The sequence below is a fragment of the Lepidochelys kempii genome, chromosome 13 (assembly GCF_965140285.1).
Source record: "Lepidochelys kempii isolate rLepKem1 chromosome 13, rLepKem1.hap1, whole genome shotgun sequence".
Taxonomy (NCBI): Eukaryota; Metazoa; Chordata; order Testudines; family Cheloniidae; genus Lepidochelys; species Lepidochelys kempii.
The window spans coordinates 30,714,885-30,732,777 of record NC_136392.1 but is presented as its reverse complement, the minus strand read 5'-3'; the positions used below and the strand labels follow the sequence as shown (position 1 = coordinate 30,732,777).

Below are 17,893 nucleotides of genomic sequence, written 5' to 3'. Positions count from 1 at the left end.
AGGGCAGAAGTAAGAGTGACATGGTATGGTATTGCCACCCGTATTTCTGTGCTGCTGTTGGTGGGGCACTGTCTTCAGAGCTGGGCACCCGGTCAACGGCTACCGCTCTCCGGCCGCCCAGCTCTGAAGGCAGCGCAGAAGTAAAGGTGGCAATACTGTAGCCCCCTCCTAAAATAACCTTGTGATCCCCCCCGCGCAGCTGCCTTTTCAGTCAGGATCCCCAATTTGAGAAACGCTGGTCTCCTCTGTGAAATCTGGTCTTTTGTGTGCTTTTACTCTGTACTATACAGATTTCATGGGCGGAGACCAGATTTCACAGTCCGTGAGGTGTTTTTCATGGCTGTGAATTTGGTAGGGCCCTACCTACAGTAAACTACCTCAGAATTTATTAACTAAGAAAAGAAATGAGAGAGAGTTATCACAGGGTTAAAGCAGGCATACATACACAAATGAGTTACATATTCCTAGGGAGCTGAGCAGAGCATAACAGTTTGAACCCCATTGCTGGCAGGTGTGGGGGGGGGTCAAGGAAGGTTTAGGATTTAGTGTAAAGGTAATCTGTGGGGCAACGTTCCAGGCCCTGTCAAAGTGCGTACTGTCCCTTTAAGAATAAGATAAAGGTGGAGAAAGCGGGTTGACAGTATAAAATGCGCAAGCGCAAACGACTATGCCAGAGACTTATTTGACAGCGAGGAAAATGTCACGCGCACGCGCACGCCCCACTAAGTGGAGCGCAGATAAGGGGGAACTTATTTCGCGAAGCACTCAGTGTGGCGTGGTGCACGCGCCCTGTGTGCCGAGAAACCGGGGTCCCCCGGGTGAGTTTTCTGGCGCTGCCGGAAGTGTCCGGAGAGAGCCGAGCCGAGCGGAGCGGAGCGGAGCCTCCCGTGCTGTGTCGCCGGCCTCACCCACTGCGGGCACCATGGAGCCGGGCGCCTGAGGGCGGAGCGGTGCCCTGCCCCCGACATGCCAGCCGGGCTCATCGGCGCAGGTAACCGGCCCTCCCCAGCGGGCGGGCAGCGACGGGCCCCGGGCGCCCTTGCGGGCCGGGCCGCACAGCGGCAGCTGCCCTGGGGAGGCCCGGGCCCTGGGTGGGGAGGCCCGGGCCCTGGGTGGGCCGGCTCCGCCCTCGGGCTGTGGGCGCCGCGGGGGCAGCAGGGCCTGGCCGCGTAGGGGGGCTGCGGCCGGCTGCCCCAGGGCGGGCCCGGCAGGTTGGGCCCGGCCTCGCCGCGGCGGCTGCGGGGTGTCGCCTCTGCCGCCCGCGCTGAGAGGTGCCAGCCCGCGGGCCGAGCCCCGGCGATGCCCGCGCCGCCCGGGAGGCGCTAGCTCCGCGGCCCGAGCGCTCCGGGCCCGGGGACCCGCCCTGCCCCGAGCGGAGTCCCGCCGCAGCGGGTGACGTTCCTTCGCTCCCGGGCCCGGCTCACCGCCGGAGGCAGCGCCGGGCAGGGCCCGTCGTGGGCACCCTGCTGGCCGCCGCCTGGCGGGGCAGGTCCGCCGAGACTCCGGCCAAGCAGCAGGGGCTCAGGAGCGGGTCCCTGGGGACTGGCGGCGGGTGGCGAGTCTTCGCGGCCCCTGTAGTGAGCGCAGGCAGCTGCCTACATCTCGGGCATGCTGGCAACTGCCTGCACTAGAGGTTCTGGCTTAGGCTGAAGTGATACAGGGAGAGCAAGAGGGTGGTGAACAGAGAAGTGCCCTTGGACAGAGCATGAGGCAGTGAACTAGGAAGGGGTTTGAATAGCTTATTGGGAGTCGGGGTTTAGTCTTCAACTGGTTTATAATATAAAACTGCGTTAGGGGAGTACCTTGGAATTGCCAGACACCGACTAGCCATAAGTGGCTACAAAAGAGGATACCCTCTTTGGGTCGGCCATGGGCCAGCACCATTTGGGAAACCCAGGTGCCCCATGACCCAAACTGCTGTGAGAACAAAGCTGGGATTTCTGCAATGATGCTTGCTCTGAATCCTGCTGTGGGAAGGGAGCTCCATCTTTTATATTATCTCCAGACGATTAAGTGTTATAAATTTGAAAGTTTGTCTTAACTCACTGTTGAAAGAGTGAGCAAGCTTTCTCTCTCTTCTCCTGTTCACAGCTCCTTGATTGCTGCAAGTCGGAGTACAGTGTGTGGGGATGGAGAAAGGAAGGTTTCTGTTACTTTCTCCTTTCATTAGATTCCCCCGTGAATAATTTCAGTGCCTGCCTCTGTTGCTGCTGCTCAGGAAAACTATTTGCAATGGGACGTTTTCATGATTCTTGATTTTTCACAGTTGATATTCAGAACTATTGGTATCGGTGAACTCTGCTGTTGTATGGCAAAATTATGAGAACGGCAGAAGCATGGAAGGTGACTGTAGACTCAGAAAGGCAGTTCTTTTTGATAGTATTAAGATAATACTAAAACTAGAGACCGAAGAAATGATGCATCTGGTTTATGAAGAGCTGGGATCCATAGTGCTATCTACTCATGAATGGCCAAAGTGCTAGCTAGGTACAGAAATTCAGCCTACCCACTTATAGCAAAGTGTTCATTATTGTGGCTAACCTATAAGATTTTTTTTTTTTTTTGTCCTTGTGAGCTTCCTTTGAAGGTTCCAGTGGACCAAGCTGAAGTGGCTCAGCTGAACTCAGCCAGTCCTGTTAGAGATGAAGTGTGATCTCTATCTGACCCACTTCAGCATTGCTCGTTGGTACATCCAAGAGACTGGACTGGAGGAGACAAGTCATAGTCCTCAAGTTTAAGGCCAGAAGGAACCACCATAACATCTAGGGTGACCAGATGTCCCGATATTGAGCAGTTTGTCCCGTGTCCTGACCGAAGTATGGTTGGGACTCCATTTGTCCCGATACTTTGTTTCGGGCACGGTAGCCCTTTTTGCTTAGGCGGCAGTGACAGGCAGGGGGAGTGGCTTTTCAATTGTTGTACTCACTCAGCATGTCCGGGTCTTTGGCGGCCAAAATGCCGCCAAAGCCCATCAGCGACTGAAGTACCTTCAGTCGCTGATGGGCTTTGGCGGCATTTTGGCGGCGGGTACTTCTTTCTTCGTCAGCAAGGTTTATTTCCCGCTGCCGAACGTGCTGGGTGAGTGTAACAATTGAAAAGGCGCTTCCCCTGTGGTGGCCCCGATATCTTGGATTCCACAACTGGTCACCCTAATACTATCTAGTTTGACATCCTGTATAGCACAGGTCACCAACACCACCCAGCATCGGCACACTAAACCCAACAACAGAAATCAGACCAAAATTCCGTGGCCCTCCGGAGACTAGACTGTTATGTGCCACAGGCAGAGAATAGGAGGGACTGATGTGCATCAATGCCTTACAACCCTGTCAATAGTTGGGAAATGGTTAAGTAAGGTATACCCAAGTAATCTTGGCAAGTGACCTGCATGCACATGCTGCAGAAGATGATGAAACCTCCAAAGTTGATGTCAATCTGGCCTGGAGCAAAATTCCTTCCTGACCCCACATATGGCAGTCCTTTAGATCCTGAATATGTGAGCAAGAACTGGCCAGCCAAGTACCTGAGCAAGAATGCTTGGTGCCATCTCAGAGCCCTGACCCTCCCTGTCTAATGTCCCATCTCCAGCAATGGCCATCCCTGATGGTTCAGAGGAAGGAGATTAAAACAAACCCAGAATATACTGGGGGGAGGAGGAATCCCTTCCTGAACCCTGTAGGTAACTTTTAGGAATATAAGACATAAACCAAAAGTGAGCCTCAAGGCTCAGAGAGACTACCATTGCCCCCCTACCATCAGAAGCAACCATGTTATTCAATCACACTCTTAATTGACAGAAAGATGAAGGTGGTGGGAAGAAATGTGGTGGTGTGATTTTATAAATGGGAGAGCAAAACAAGACAAAGGGTAGAAGTTTCAAAACTGATTAGGCACTTAAGAATCTAAGTCTCATTAACATTCAACAAGACTTGGGCCTTGTCTACGCTTTATTACATGAACTTAACTGCATTGTTCAGGTCTGTGAAAAATTTTACGCCCTGATCACTATAGTTAGGTCAATCTAACCCCTGGTGTAGATGTGCTCGGTTGATGGAATTCTGCTGTCGACCTAGCTATTGCCTCTTGAAGAGGTGAATTAACTACGTCAAGAGACAACCCCCTCCCATCAATGTAGGATGCACATATACTATGGCACTACAGCAGCACAGCTGTAGTTGCTGTAGTGTAGACGTACCCTTCCGCTCCTAGATGCGGAAACACCATCTCCTGTGACAGTAAATGCAGATTCTAAAGGGGCAGATTCCAGCATATTACAGGAGTAGTTAAAGTGGAATTGAAAGGGGGTGGGAAATAAAAAAACAAGAGAAGAGACTCCCTTCTTTTGGAATAAAATGCCTCCAGAGTGTATCTTGACCTCTCCAAAAGTTTGTAGCTGGGGCCCCCAAACTTCTGCCATCCTGACATCAGGATTTAGTCTTGCACATCTGCCAGCTGACTTTCATTCTGTATCTACTCTAGCTTCAATGTTATCACCCACCCTGAAGCTTCCCATGAAGGCTTTGCCTCTCTGTCCCAGTGGAATTCAGGCAGTTCCACATATCACAATATTTTAAAATACCTATAGGTATTTTAAATTACTTGAGGATGTCAAATGGTTTTACAAACCATGTTAAATCTCCCAGTCTTCCTGTGGTGTGGTGTAGTTATGCAGTATTATCCCATTTTATGGAGACTAGACACTGCATTTGAAATATGTGATCTTAAAGTTCATCTCCATATTTAGGAGCCTAAATTAAGTGGTTTGATTTGGAAGTGGGGTGCCTGTAAAGTCCTCTGATGTAATTGGATATTGTAGGTGCTCAGCACCTCAGGAAACCAGGTCACTTTTTAAGAAAACTGAGTACCTTATAGATTTAGGAGCCTAGCTAGAGTTGAAGACTTTGGCCACAGTTGGTTGCCCAAGGCCTGTCAAAGTAGGGAATAAAACCCAAATCTCTTGATTTTTTTTTTTTTTTCCTGACCCCTGTGTGTGTGGGTTTTTTGGTTTTTTTTTTTTTGGTTTTGTTTTAAAGAGGCTTCTCTCACAAGAGCAAGAAATCCGTGTTTTAAGCTTGCTAAAAAGCAGTTGGGAATTCTAGTTTTCAACTGACAAAACATTAATTTCTGATTGCAGTGGTTCCTAAGATAACAGCTACTAAAATCATGCCAGAGTTTAAATGGATGTGGAGGAAGCCAGATGAAAATCTGAATGACCTTCCCTATTGAAATATGTTAATAGATCCCTAGTTTTAATAAAATTCAACAAAAATATTTTAGCTTCAAAACCTCTCAATTGCTCCACTAAACAAAGTTTCGCAAAAAGAAAAGGAGCACTTGTGGCACCTTAGAGACTAACCAATTTATTAGAGCATAAGCTTTCGTGAGCTACAGCTCACTTCATCAGATGCATATCATGGAAACTGCAGCAGACTTTATATATACACAGAGAATATGAACCAATACCTCCTCCCACCCCACTGTCCTGCTGGTAATAGCTTATCTAAAGTGATCATCAGGTGGGCCATTTCCAGCACAAATCCAGGTTATTACCAGCAGGACAGTGGGGTGGGAGGAGGTATTGGTTCATATTCTCTGTGTATATATAAAGTCTGCTGCAGTTTCCACGATATGCATCTGATGAAGTGAGCTGTAGCTCACGAAAGCTTATGCTCTAATAAATTGGTTAGTCTCTAAGGTGCCACAAGTGCTCCTTTTCTTTTTGCGAATACAGACTAACACGGCTGTTACTCTGAAACCTAAACAAAGTTTATTATTTGTACTTCCTCTGTAGTTCCCTGTGAAATTTGAGAGGATGTTTTTTGCTCTGTGCTTCTTCTGAGGATATAAGCACTTCCTGTTTCCAAATTTAAGAGGCTGTGAAATAGTTTAATGAAGTTAGGTGGAGAAATACGTTTCAGATGTTTTTTCTTTAACTTTGGGTGTTAGCAAGTTGAACTTGAGGATAGCTGTGATTACAGCACTAGGAAACTTGAATATCCTCCCAAGTTTCAAAGGGACAGGGAGCTGCAGCTGAAGTAAAAATACTAACTGTTGTTTTTGGACCGATTTTAGTGGCTTGATAAAGTTAAAATTCAAGAACACATCAAAATATAAAAACAATTTAGTGCGTGTATAAATGTATGTTTTTAAATCTCGTCTCTGCCAACTTGCCATGGCTATAAACTGTTTACAAATGCTTTATTGATCAGTAAACTCTTCCAGGCAGTGGTCCTAGATTGATTACCAAAAAGATATTTCCTCTCCCTGACACTTTTTTTGAGCACTATAAAATTGTCCATGTAGGTATGGAATCTGAAAATTGTGTCTTAAATCTGACAAAAGATCTTTTTCAGCATCAGAAAAAGTTCTGTTAGGCTTTTTGGATACCAAAGCACAAACCGTTTTAGAAATAGGTTTCAGAGTAGCAGCCATGTTAATCTGTATTCGCAAAAAGAAAAGGAGTACTTGTGGCACCTTAGAGACTAACCAATTTATTTGAGCATAAGCTTTCGTGAGCTGCAGCTCACTTCATCGGGTGCATTGGGGAAGGGGTGGAGTGGGGAAAGGGGTGGAGCAGAACAGGGGCTTTGGGGCAGGGGCGGGATCAGCTTTCCTGGCAGGCTCAACCAGCCGGCGGGATTGGGCTGGCCGCTGGAGCAGCATGCAGCTGCGTAGGGCACCGGAAATTTGGTTTGGTGCCCCAAATTTCGTGGTGCTCTGTGCAGCTGCATAGTTTGCATATGGGTAAGGACAGCCCTGCCTACTGATATAATTTCCCATGTAGACAAGGCCTTGGTCCTAGAGTAGTTGGCACTGTCTGCTTTCCTGACCACCACCACCTCCTCCTGCTTCTACCTGTGGTTCATCCATTTTCCCCTTCAAAGAGCTGGGTCTTGTGATCGTCCTCTTCTCTCCAAGCTTTAGGTCTCTGGCTCCTGTGCTCCCACCACTTCAAAAAAATAAAAATTGCTTTCTTACGGAAGTGTAGGGAGGGATATCTTTCCTGCAGAATCTATGTTCTTATGCATTTGATATTGACTTAATCAGCAGTGCATCCGGCTTCTGCCTCAAACCAGGCAGCAGTTGAGTCTGGAAAATAGCAAAATAAATATCACACTTAGGCTTTCTACAGTGCTCTTTGGGAAGACAGCATGGGGGATTGCTAACCTGAGGCTTTGCTAACTTACAAAGCTGTTCAGTGGTGAGCCCGCTCTTTGAAAAGACTAATATCCTTGCAAGCCCTGCCCTGTTTGGTACTGGTCCAAGAGTCTTTTAGGGGAAAGGTTGAGTGCAAATGTTTTGAACAAATGGGCTTTTATTACTCTTGGCTTGCAAGCCATACTTCAACGTTCACATCTATGTTTCCTGGAAGATGGGCTAGTGCAGTGATTCTCAACCTTCCCAGGCTACTATACCCCTTTTCAGGAGTCTGATGTCAGCCCTGAGTGGCAGGGGGTTCGGCTTCAGCATGAATCTTAGCTTCGTGGGGCCCTCCTTGCTACCCCCTAATACTGACTGTGCACTTGATTTCCCCCCCCCCCCCCCCCCGGGATCGCTACCCCTGTGTTGAGAAACACTGATTTTAGTATATAGAGCAGTATAAACAAGTCACTATATGAAATTTTAGTTTTGTACTGTCTTCGCTAGTGCTTTTTACGTATCCTGTAGTAAAACTTGGCGACTAGCTAGATGAGTTGACATACCCACTGGAAGACCTCTGTGTACCTCCAGCAAGAACCACTGGATTAGTGTCTGCCTACAATTTTTAGGGATCTTAGGACGGTAAGAAGAGCTGTGAAGTCCTGCCTCCTGTAGATCAAACTTAAAGAAAACCAAACCCAAACTGTAAACCTTAATTGAAGGGAAGAGAATCTGAGGCATTTTTTTAAATGCCACTTTTGATTATTTTGTGTTGGAACTGTAACTTAAAACTTACTGACAGGTTTCAGAGTAGCAGCTGTGTTAGTCTGTATTCGCAAAAAGAAAAGGAGTACTTGTGGTCCCACAAGTACTCCTTTTCTTTTTGCACTCTCTTTACAAACACGGCTGTTACTCTGAAACCTGTAAAGAGAGTGATCACTTAAGATGAGCTAATACCAGCGGGGCGGGGAACATCTTGTAGTGATAATCAAGGTGGGCCATTTCCAGCAGTTAACAAGAACATCTGAGGAACAGTGTGGGGTGGGGGAATAAACATGGGGAAATAGTTCTACTTTGTGTACCCCCCCACCGCTCTCTTGCTGGTATTAGCTCACTCTCCTTACAGTGTGTATGACAGCACCCATTTTTTCATGTTCTCTGTGTATATAAATCTCCCCACTGTATTTTCCACAGTATGCATCCGATGAAGTGAGCTGTAGCTCACGAAAGCTTATGCTCAAATAAATTGGTTAGTCTCTAAGGTGCCACAAGTACTCCTTTTCTTTTTACTCAAGAAAGAGATCTTGGAGTCATTGTGGATAGTTCTCTGAAAACATCCACTCAATGTGCAGCAGCAGTCAAAGCTAACAGTGTTAGGAACCATTAGGAAAGGGATGGATAGTAAGACAGAAAATATCAGCATGCATCTATATAAATCCACCTTTAATACTGCGTGCAGATCTCAACAAAGATATACTGGAAAAGCCCAGAGAAGGGCAACAAAAATGATTTGGGGTATGGAACAGCTTCTGTGTGAGTAGAGAGTAAAAAGACTGGACTTTTCAGCTTGGAAAAGAGACTATTAAAGGGGGGGGGATATGATAGAGGTCTATGAAATCTTGATTGGTGTGTAGAAGGTGAATAAGAAAATATTTTTACTCCTTCACATAACCCAAGAACCAGGGGTCACGCAATGAAGTTAATAGACATAAGGTTTAAAAAATAAAAACAACAAAAAACAGAAGGAAGTACTGCTTTGCACAGTCCACGTGTGGAACTCTTTGCCAGGGGATGTTGTGAAAGCCAAAACTAGAAAGACCAGTCCTCCAGGAACCTATCAATGGCTATTAGTCAAAGATTGGCAGGGATGCAGTCCTGTGCTCTGAGTGTCCCTAGCCTCTGATTGCCTGAAGCTGGGAGTGGACGATGGGATAAATCACTTGATTACCTGTTTTATTCATTCCTTCTGAAGCACCTGGCATTGGCTGCTGTCTGAAGACTGGATACTGGCCTAAATGGATGATTGGTCTAATCCAGTATGGCTGTTATGTTCTTAAATTATTGGCATAATTGTACTATTCTAGTTATACTGGTATAGCTCACTGCATGGACTCTTATTCCAGAATAAGTGTGTCCACACAAGGAGTTAAGCTAGTACATTTCTTTGTGTAGGCAAGTCATGAGAGAACAGGATAAAATCAAGACCACTAAATGTTGTATGTATGTATTTTTGACTAGAGTATTGGTTTTCATAACTTATATTGCGGTAGCACTTGTTGACCCCATTCTGCTAGCCATAGTGTGTGCATACCTCCCTCCCTCTTTAGAAAAGACCATCTCTACCCCCAAAGAGTTTACAGTCTGAGTGACTGGCATATGTGAAATATTACTGTTTTGATCTACTTGTTAATGTACTTTTTTTATGTATGTGAATGTAGTGAAGTCTTGATATGAGACATGACATATATCAGAAAAGGTGGGGGAGTTGCATTGTATGTAAGAGCAGTATGACTGCTCAGAGCTCCGGTATGAAACTGCAGAAAAACCTGAGTCTCTCGATTAAGGTTAGAAGTGTGAGCAACAAGGGTGATGTCGTGGTGGGAGTCTGCTATAGACCACCGGACCAGGGGGATGAGGTGGACGAGGCTTTCTTCCAGCAACTAACAGAAATTACTAGATCGCAGGCCCTGGTTCTCATGGGAGACTTCAATCACCCTGATATCTGCTGGGAGAGCAATACAGCGGTGCACAGACAATCCAGGAAGTTTTAGGAAAGTGTAGGGGACAATTTCCTGGTGCAAGTGCTAGAGGAACCAACTAGGGGCAGAGCTCTTCTTGAGCTGGTGCTCACAAACTGGGAAGAATTAGTAGGGGAAGCAAAAGTGGATGGGAACCTGGGAGGCAGTGACCATGAGATGGTTGAGGTCAGGATCCTGACACGAGGAAGAAATGAGAGCAGCAGAATACGGACCTGGACTTCAGAAAAGCAGACTTTGACTCTTGCAGGGAACTGATGGGCAGGATCCCCTGAGAGAACAACATGAGGGGGAAAGGAGTCCAGAAGAGCTGGCTGTATTTTAAAGAATCTTTATTGAGGTTACAGGGACAAACCGTCCCTATATGTAGAAAGAATAGTAAATATGGCAGGTGACCAGCTTGGCTTAACGGTGAAATCCTTGATGATCTTAAACACAAAAAAGGAGCTTACAGGAAGTGGAAGATTGGACAAATGACCAGGGAAGAGTATTAAAAATATTGCTCGGGCATGCAGGAGTGAAATCAGGAAGGCCAAATCACACTTGAAGAGTTGCAGCTAGCAAGAGATGTTAAGAGTAACAAGAAGGGTTTTTCAGGTATTATACCAATAAAAACAAAAACCAGCAGGATCTTATTAAAGGGAAAAAGGCAAAATACCACATTTATTGTGAATACAGAAAGGATCATAGTAAGCAGTTAGTTATAGCTATAACATTCCATTCAATCTCATATTTACACTCTCCCCTCCCCCCCCCCAAGGTTGTTATCATAGTTACCAGCCTTAGAGTTGCTCATGCCAAGCCACTGGCCAGGTGGCCTGACATGAGGAGGGATCAGGGCCTTGTCAGATGCTCATCTGATGCTCCTGGAAGTTGGTTTGCAGAATCAGACCCCAAAGTTCTCACTTACTAGAGTCCATTTTTATAGGAATTTCTTTCTATGCCAGTCTATGGGAATTGCTTCATCATGCTGTTGCTGAATCAGTCAGCAGATAGCACATTCCTGACAGCTTCATGCTGCTAGATGTTATCTTGTTCTTTGGTTCTCCCATTCTTGAGGCTGTTGGGTGGATTCCAGTCTGTCCTCCGGGGGTCCTCTGGCTATTTCCACTTGACACCTTCTTCAGCCAATGGACACTGGATTCTTAGGCTGGCACCTCCCTGATCATTCAGTTATTATCCACACCAAGCATGCATCCACATACATCCTCCATCTTGCTTTGTTAAAAATTGTGATTTAAAATAGAGATAAATACAACAAAAGGGTGGGGAGTCTCTGGGTGCTGTTTCTGTTAAGAGTATTGTTTTGAGTCTCTCTCTGTGTGAGTAGTTTTTATTACAAAGAATTGCTTTGAGAACAGACTCTGTCTTAGAATGTACTAACACAATTAGCAGCTTGCAAGTTTAACACATAGAAGGAGAGAAACAGTACCAAAACCCAAGAGACCTCTTAATTAGTAATACCCTGGAATTTAAACTGTGGGGAATCAAACTCATTTGTGATTTTAATACAGAACTTCTTTAATATGATCCAACAGTGTGTTAGCAACAAGAAGAAAGTCCAGGAAAGTGTGGGCCCCTTACTGAATGAGGGAGGCAACCTAGTGACAGAGGATGTGGAAAAAGCTAATGTACTCAATGCTTTTTTTGCCTCTGTCTTCATGAAGAAGGTCAGCTCCCAGACCACTGCACTGGGCAGCACAGCATGGGTAGGAGCTGACCAGCCCTCTATGGAGAAAGAAGTGGTTCGGGACTATTTAGACAAGCTGGATGAGCACAAGTCCATGGGGCTGGATGCGCTGCATCTGGGGGTGCTAAAGGAGTTGGCAGATGTGATTGTAGAGCCATTGACCATTGCCATGAGTTTTCAAAGATAATCGGGGGAGGTCCCGGATGACTGGAAAAAGCCTAATGTACCCATCTTTAAAAAAGGGAAGGAGGAGGATCTGGGGAACTACAGGCCAGTCAGCCTCACCTCAGTCCCTGGAAAAATATGGAGCAGGTCCTCAAGGAATCAATTCTGAAGCACTTAGAGGAGAGGAAAATGATCTGGAACAGTCAGCATGGATTCACCAAGGACAAGTCATGCCTGACTAATCTAATTGCCTTCTATGGCTCTGTGGATGAGGGGAAAGTAGTGGACGTGGTGTTCCTTGGCTTTAGCAAAGCTTTTGATGCAGTCTCCCACAGTATTCTTGCCAGCAAGTTAAAGAAGTATGGGCTGGATGAATGGACTATAAGGTGGATAGAAAGTTGGTTAGATTGTCGGGCTCAACGGGTAGTGATCAATGGCTCCATGTCTAGTTGGCAGCCAGTATCAAGGAGAGTGCCCCAAAGGTCGGTCCTGGGGCCGGTTTTGTTCAGTATCTTCATAAATTATCTGGAGGATGGCGTGGATAGCACTCTCAGCAAGTTTGCAGATGACACTAAACTGGGAGGAGAGGTGGATATGCTGGAGGGTAGGGATAGGATACAGAGGAACCTAGAGAAATTGGAGGATTGGGCCAAAAGAAATCTGAGGCTCAACAAGGACAAGTGCAGAGTCCTGCACTTAGGCAGAAGAATCCCATGCACTGCTACAGACTAGGGACCGACTGGCTAGGCAGCAGTTCTGCAGAAAAGGACCTAGGGGGTGACAGTGGATGAGAAGCTGGATATGAGTCAACAGTGTGCTGTTATTGCCAAGAAGGCCATCAATGACATTTTGGGATGTATATGTAGGGGCATTGCCAGCAGATGGAGGGACGTGATCATTTCCCTCTATTCAACATTGGTGAGGCCTCATCTGGAGTACTGTGTCCAGTTTTGGGCCACACACTACAAGAAGGATGTGGAAAAATTTGGAAAGCGTCCAGTGGAGGGCAACAAAAGTGATTAGTGGACTGGCACCCATGACTTATGAGGAGAGGCTGAGGGAACTGGGGATGTTTAGCCTGCGGAAGAGAAGAATGAGGGGGGATTTGATAGCTGCTTTTGACTACCTGAAAGGGGGTTCCAAAGAGGTTGGCTCTAGACTGTTCTCAGTGGTAGCAGATGACAGCACGAGGAGTAATGGTCTCAAGTTGCAGTGAGGGAGGTTTAGGTTGGATATTAGGAAAAACTTTTTCAGTAGGAGGGTGGTGAAACACTGGAATGCGTTACCTAGGGAGGTGGTGGAATCTCCTTCCTTAGAAGCTTTTAAGGTCAGGCTTGACAAAGCCCTGTCTGGGATGATTTAGTTGGGGATTGGCCCTGCTTTGTGCAGGGGGTTGGACTAGATGACCTCCTGAGGTCCCTTCCAACCCTGATATTCTATGACATCACAACAAATCTTGTAGAGAGGTGGAAATTGACTGTTTTTCCTTTTGAGTGTCATTGGGTTTGTGGGCTAGTGAAATGAGAATTCAGTGAGGTTTTAAAGTACCTTTTCTGGAGCTTCATTTTTGATTAATTTGCAACAAAAGAGGGGGCTTATTCAAGTGGCATGTTAGTTGGAGAGTGCACACTACAATTTACTCATTTTCTTAGCCAACTCTTTCCCAGTAGCCCCAGTTCCTTTACCTGTAAAGGGGAAGGATTTAACTTACCTTCCCACAAGATCATCTCTACAGATCCTTCTTAACATTTGTTTAGCCTGCCCTTTTCTTGAAATCTGTCATGTTCCTTTCCTTGGCATCATGGGTGTTGCCAGGAGCTAATGTGTAGGAATGTACATTGGAGCTTGCACTTAAATTCACTGAGTACTTCTGGAATTGACCTCCAAGTGAAAAGAGGTGTTAGAGTAAGAGCAATGTCTGTTCCATAATTGCTGGGAAAGAGCAGGGGTCATTTCAGGTGACTGTGGACCATCGATACAATGCAGGAGAGGTCTTAAGATTGTCTTCATATCTGATTTTTACCTGTAATTAAATCAACGTTTTTGAACAAATTCCATATATTCAACATACTGGTTCACTGGGCTACATTAGGGACCTCTTGGAGTTGAATGGCTGCGGTTTGATTCTTTTTTCTTTCCAATTCTCCATGAGCATGAAGCATTCATTTGCATTTTTAAATGTGTAATGGGGTATATTCTGTGTCGTGTAGCCAGAGTTCTATTAATGTATACCAAAGCATATTTAATAATTGCTTCTTTCTCTTCTCCCAGGTATTGCTTGGTGTGTAGCATAGAGGCACTATGTACTCAGAGTGGAGGTCCCTGCATCTTGTTGTTCAGAATGATCAGGGTCACACCAGTGTACTTCACAGCTATCCTGATAATGTGGGGAGAGAGGTGGCAAATGCAGTGGTGCGTCCTCTTGGGCAAGCCTTAAATACACCATCGGCAGCTGGGAGCGAGAGTTTACTAAAAACAGATAAAGAAGTAAGTGTTTCTCTACAGAGGTTCTAGTTCTGTTCACATGTTAACTCAGTGTTGCTCATCTGTGTAGTTTTCTGCAGTGTAACTTTGAATTTTTTTAAATATCCAAGCTTTCTGAAGTACATTTAAATTCCTAAATGTAGCTGCCCCAGCCTCACCCCAAGCACTAGCTCTGCAGCTCCCATTGGCTGGGAACTGCAGCCAATGGGCGCTGCGGGGGTGGCGCCTGCAGGTGGAGGCAGTGCACAGAGCCACCTGCCACACCTCCACCTAGGAGCATCTGGGACAGGCTGCTACTTGAGGGGAGCCACCTGAGGTGAGCACACCATCCCCCCTGGATCTGGCACCCTGCACTCCTGTGCCCCAACTCGCTGCCCCAAGCCTGCACCCCTTCCTGTACCCAAACTCCCTGTTCGTTAACCAGCATTTTTCACTTATCCACACCCCCCATTTTCCCAACATGTTGGATAAAACAGCTTTTACTGTGTGTTGCTTTAGTTTCCATGTTAAGTCCGCTAGGTAGCATGATTTACAATCTGTAAGTTGGAGTTTGTTTAAAGCTGTGGGCCATCCCCACAAACCCCTTGTGGTGCCCTGCCTTAATTCCTTTAATTGGGGAAGCATGGGTTTGCTTTTACAGCCCAAGGCAAGGAGATGCCAACATACACTAACCGAATACCATGTCCCCTTTTTAGTAAGGTTTCAGGACAGGAGTGACTGCAGGCCTGTCTGGCTTCTTCTCTTTGCCTTCCCATGTTTTATATAGCTTGACCCCAGGGTGTGGCAGGGCGTCCTTGATTATCTCCGGGCTGCAGGCTCCAGCCTGTCCCTTAAGGGAAACTGTCCCTTTACATATGTTATAAACACACACAGCCTGAAATACTTCTTGAAGGGATGCATATGTTCAGATGATATTGCTAAAAAGGGGTGCTGTTGGCACCATTGGGCTTGTTTTAGAAACATGTAGACATGCTCTTATGTTTGGTACATACAGTATTTTAACAACCTCCCCTTTCTTTGTTTAGGTAAAATGGACCATGGAGGTGGTTTGTTATGGACTGACCCTCCCATTGGAGGGCGATACTGTGAAGTATTGTGTTGATGTATATACTGACTGGATTATGGCTCTTGTATTACCTAAAGACTCCATTCCTTTACCTGTTGTTAAGGAACCAAATCTTTATGTTCAGAGCATTCTCAGACATCTACAAAATCTCTTCGTACCAAGGTGAGAAGCAGATCTGTAGTGACCGGGGAGGGAAGAGATGGGGGTCTGGGCTTCTTAGCTATAGTCACGTAGTTATTTTGCCAGAAAGGCAAGCTTTTTTTTTTTTTTTTCTTTTCTTTTTTTCATTTGGCAGCCAAACAAGAGTAGGATTTGTAGTAAAATAAAACTGATTTATTATTTGTCTCTGCTGCAAAACACAACTGGGCCTGAAGTTAGGAGTGGGGTGGCCACTCTAATTTGTTACAGTTTTGAATTGCAGACTCTCTGCAGCTGCTTTTGCTGTGATGGTTAGACAACTTAATTTGCAAATCAGTCCTTGACTTACACGCTAACTATTCTAAACATTTCTTACAAGAACTATGTCCATGGATAGTTGCATGATTTGGGAAAAAAATTGAAAAATGTTTTTGGATCACATCAGAGCACCCTGCTGGGCTTTTGTTGTATGGTTTCAAAAACCGAAAACCAAAAAGCACTTATCAGCTTGAATCAACAGAGGGGGATATTAAAGGCTCTGTGCCAAATAAGTGCAAAGCACGTGAGACTGAGCAGATTGACATGAGAAACTTGTGTATTACATCCAAATGCAAGATCATGTTACATAGGAACCTTGTAGGTCATACAAGGTGGGTGATTCTGTCCTGGAATGCAATGACATGGAAAAGGACTTAGGATTATGGAAGATCACACTGGGAGCTCATGTTCCTTTGGCTCTTCTGTAGTGAAGAGGGCAAACATGATTCCTGGATAGGTGGTGGTTGTCCATGACCAAAGATGATGCTGTCAGTGGTAATACACTTTGTCCTTTCTACTTTGAATGCATATGTAGCTCAATATCAAGGAAGGGATTAGTCGGTCTGCTGAAGCTGCTGCTGTTTACAACTCAGCCTCTGTACCTCAAGAGCCATATGGTGATTAGTCTCTGAGTAACCCCATTGCTGACTACTGCTTGTCAGGTGATCTATCTGTCTGATGCTCAACTGTTGACATCAGTGATGCACTGCTTCAAGTTATGCTTCAGTGTATCTGTGAAGCATTTCTTCTGGCCATCTTATGTGTGGTTACCTACTTCCAGTTTGCTGTACAGTAGCTGCTTTGGCATTCTGGTGTCATCCATCCTGAACACATCACCAGCCCAGTGTAACTGTGATGCCATGAGCATGGCTTCAGTCTTTGTGGAGTGGCTGCATTCCAGAACTTTATTTTTAACTTTATTCTGCTGTTTGATGCAGAGTTTAGTATGCAGTTGTCAAAAATGGTATTTATCTAGAAACTTGAGGTGATGTATGAGTGCGAGCCCTGCTACAGGTAGGACAGCACAACCGCTTTAATCTTTTATCTTTGTTTGAAGCTTAATACAGTATTGCTGCCAGATTCTGCCTGATAGTCTGCCAATGATGAACTGGTTTTGTTACTGCAACTTGTCAGCTCCTTGTCTAGCATAGCATCATTCACCAATATGCTGCCAGGATAACAGAAGTCTGTAACAGCATTCAGCTATGTGTTGCTGATGGTGACTTCTGGTTTCTTGTAGGGTTTTCCTAGTGCAGGTTGATACGTGACTTCTTTCTTTTAGATTCAGCCTCTGTTTTTGTAGACTCTACAAATTCGTCTGTTATCAATCGTATCTCTTCTTGAGTTCGTTTTCTCTGGAGTGCAGTCATTCGCATACAGCAGCTCATCAACTACTTCAGATCTTGGTGGAGGGTTGCAGCATGTTTAGGTTGAATAATTTTCTAGAGGACAGGAAACCTATCCTGATACCAGCATTCAGGTCTCTTGTAGCATCACTGGGTATTACTGCATAGAAGACATTGAACAGGGTTGAATTAATTATGCAGCTCTAGTTAACATTAGTGATAGGAAATGGGTCATACTGAACCAATGTGCACAGACTTGTCTAAGCATTTCGTTATGCCATAGCCTCAGAATGTTGGTGAATTTTTCTGGATAACAAAACTTCTGTAATAGTTGCCAAAGTCCAGATCTGCTGTCAGTGTCAAATGCTTTAGCCAAGTCAATGAAGACTTGGTTCATTGGTAACGGTTCTGTTGCTGTTCTCTGCATTGCTCCTGCATCTGACTAGCTACAAATATGTCTGCTGTTCCTTGCATTGTCCTGAGACAGCATTGTGAGTCTGATAGCACACGATTAGTGATGTTGCATAGCAGACAATCGGAGTACTCTGGCCAGAATCTTTCCAGTGCTCATAAGTAATGAGATACCGTGGTAGTTGCCACAGTTGGACTTTCACCTTTCCTCTTGTATGTGGTGACAATGGTGGCATCATTGAATTCGTGCAGTACATCTTCTTCAGTACTCTCTCTATATATTGAGAGAATTTCCATGTAATTGCCTCATTAAGGTCTCTCCTCAATGCTTGACTATTTCTGCAGGAATACCATCTGATCCCTGCAGTTCTTCATGGCA

The 17,893-nt window shown here is 45.5% G+C and overlaps 1 protein-coding gene across 6 annotated transcripts in view; it reads left to right on the top strand.

The window, feature by feature from the left end:
• The first annotated feature begins 723 nt into the window (after positions 1-723).
• Positions 724-17,893, top strand: part of RALGAPB (Ral GTPase activating protein non-catalytic subunit beta) — a 111,321-nt gene continuing 94,151 nt past the window's right edge. For 3 of the 6 annotated variants that reach the window (XM_073309970.2, XM_073309969.2, XM_073309967.2), the window contains exons 1-3: positions 726-991; positions 14,023-14,238; positions 15,261-15,463. In XM_073309970.2, coding sequence (XP_073166071.1) covers positions 14,053-14,238; positions 15,261-15,463 — 389 coding nt within the window. In that variant the 5' untranslated portion in view covers positions 726-991; positions 14,023-14,052. Of the gene's footprint in view, positions 992-14,022; positions 14,239-15,260; positions 15,464-17,893 lie in introns of all 6 variants that reach the window. The other 3 variants (XM_073309965.2, XM_073309966.2, XM_073309971.2) reach the window with 3 other exon arrangements.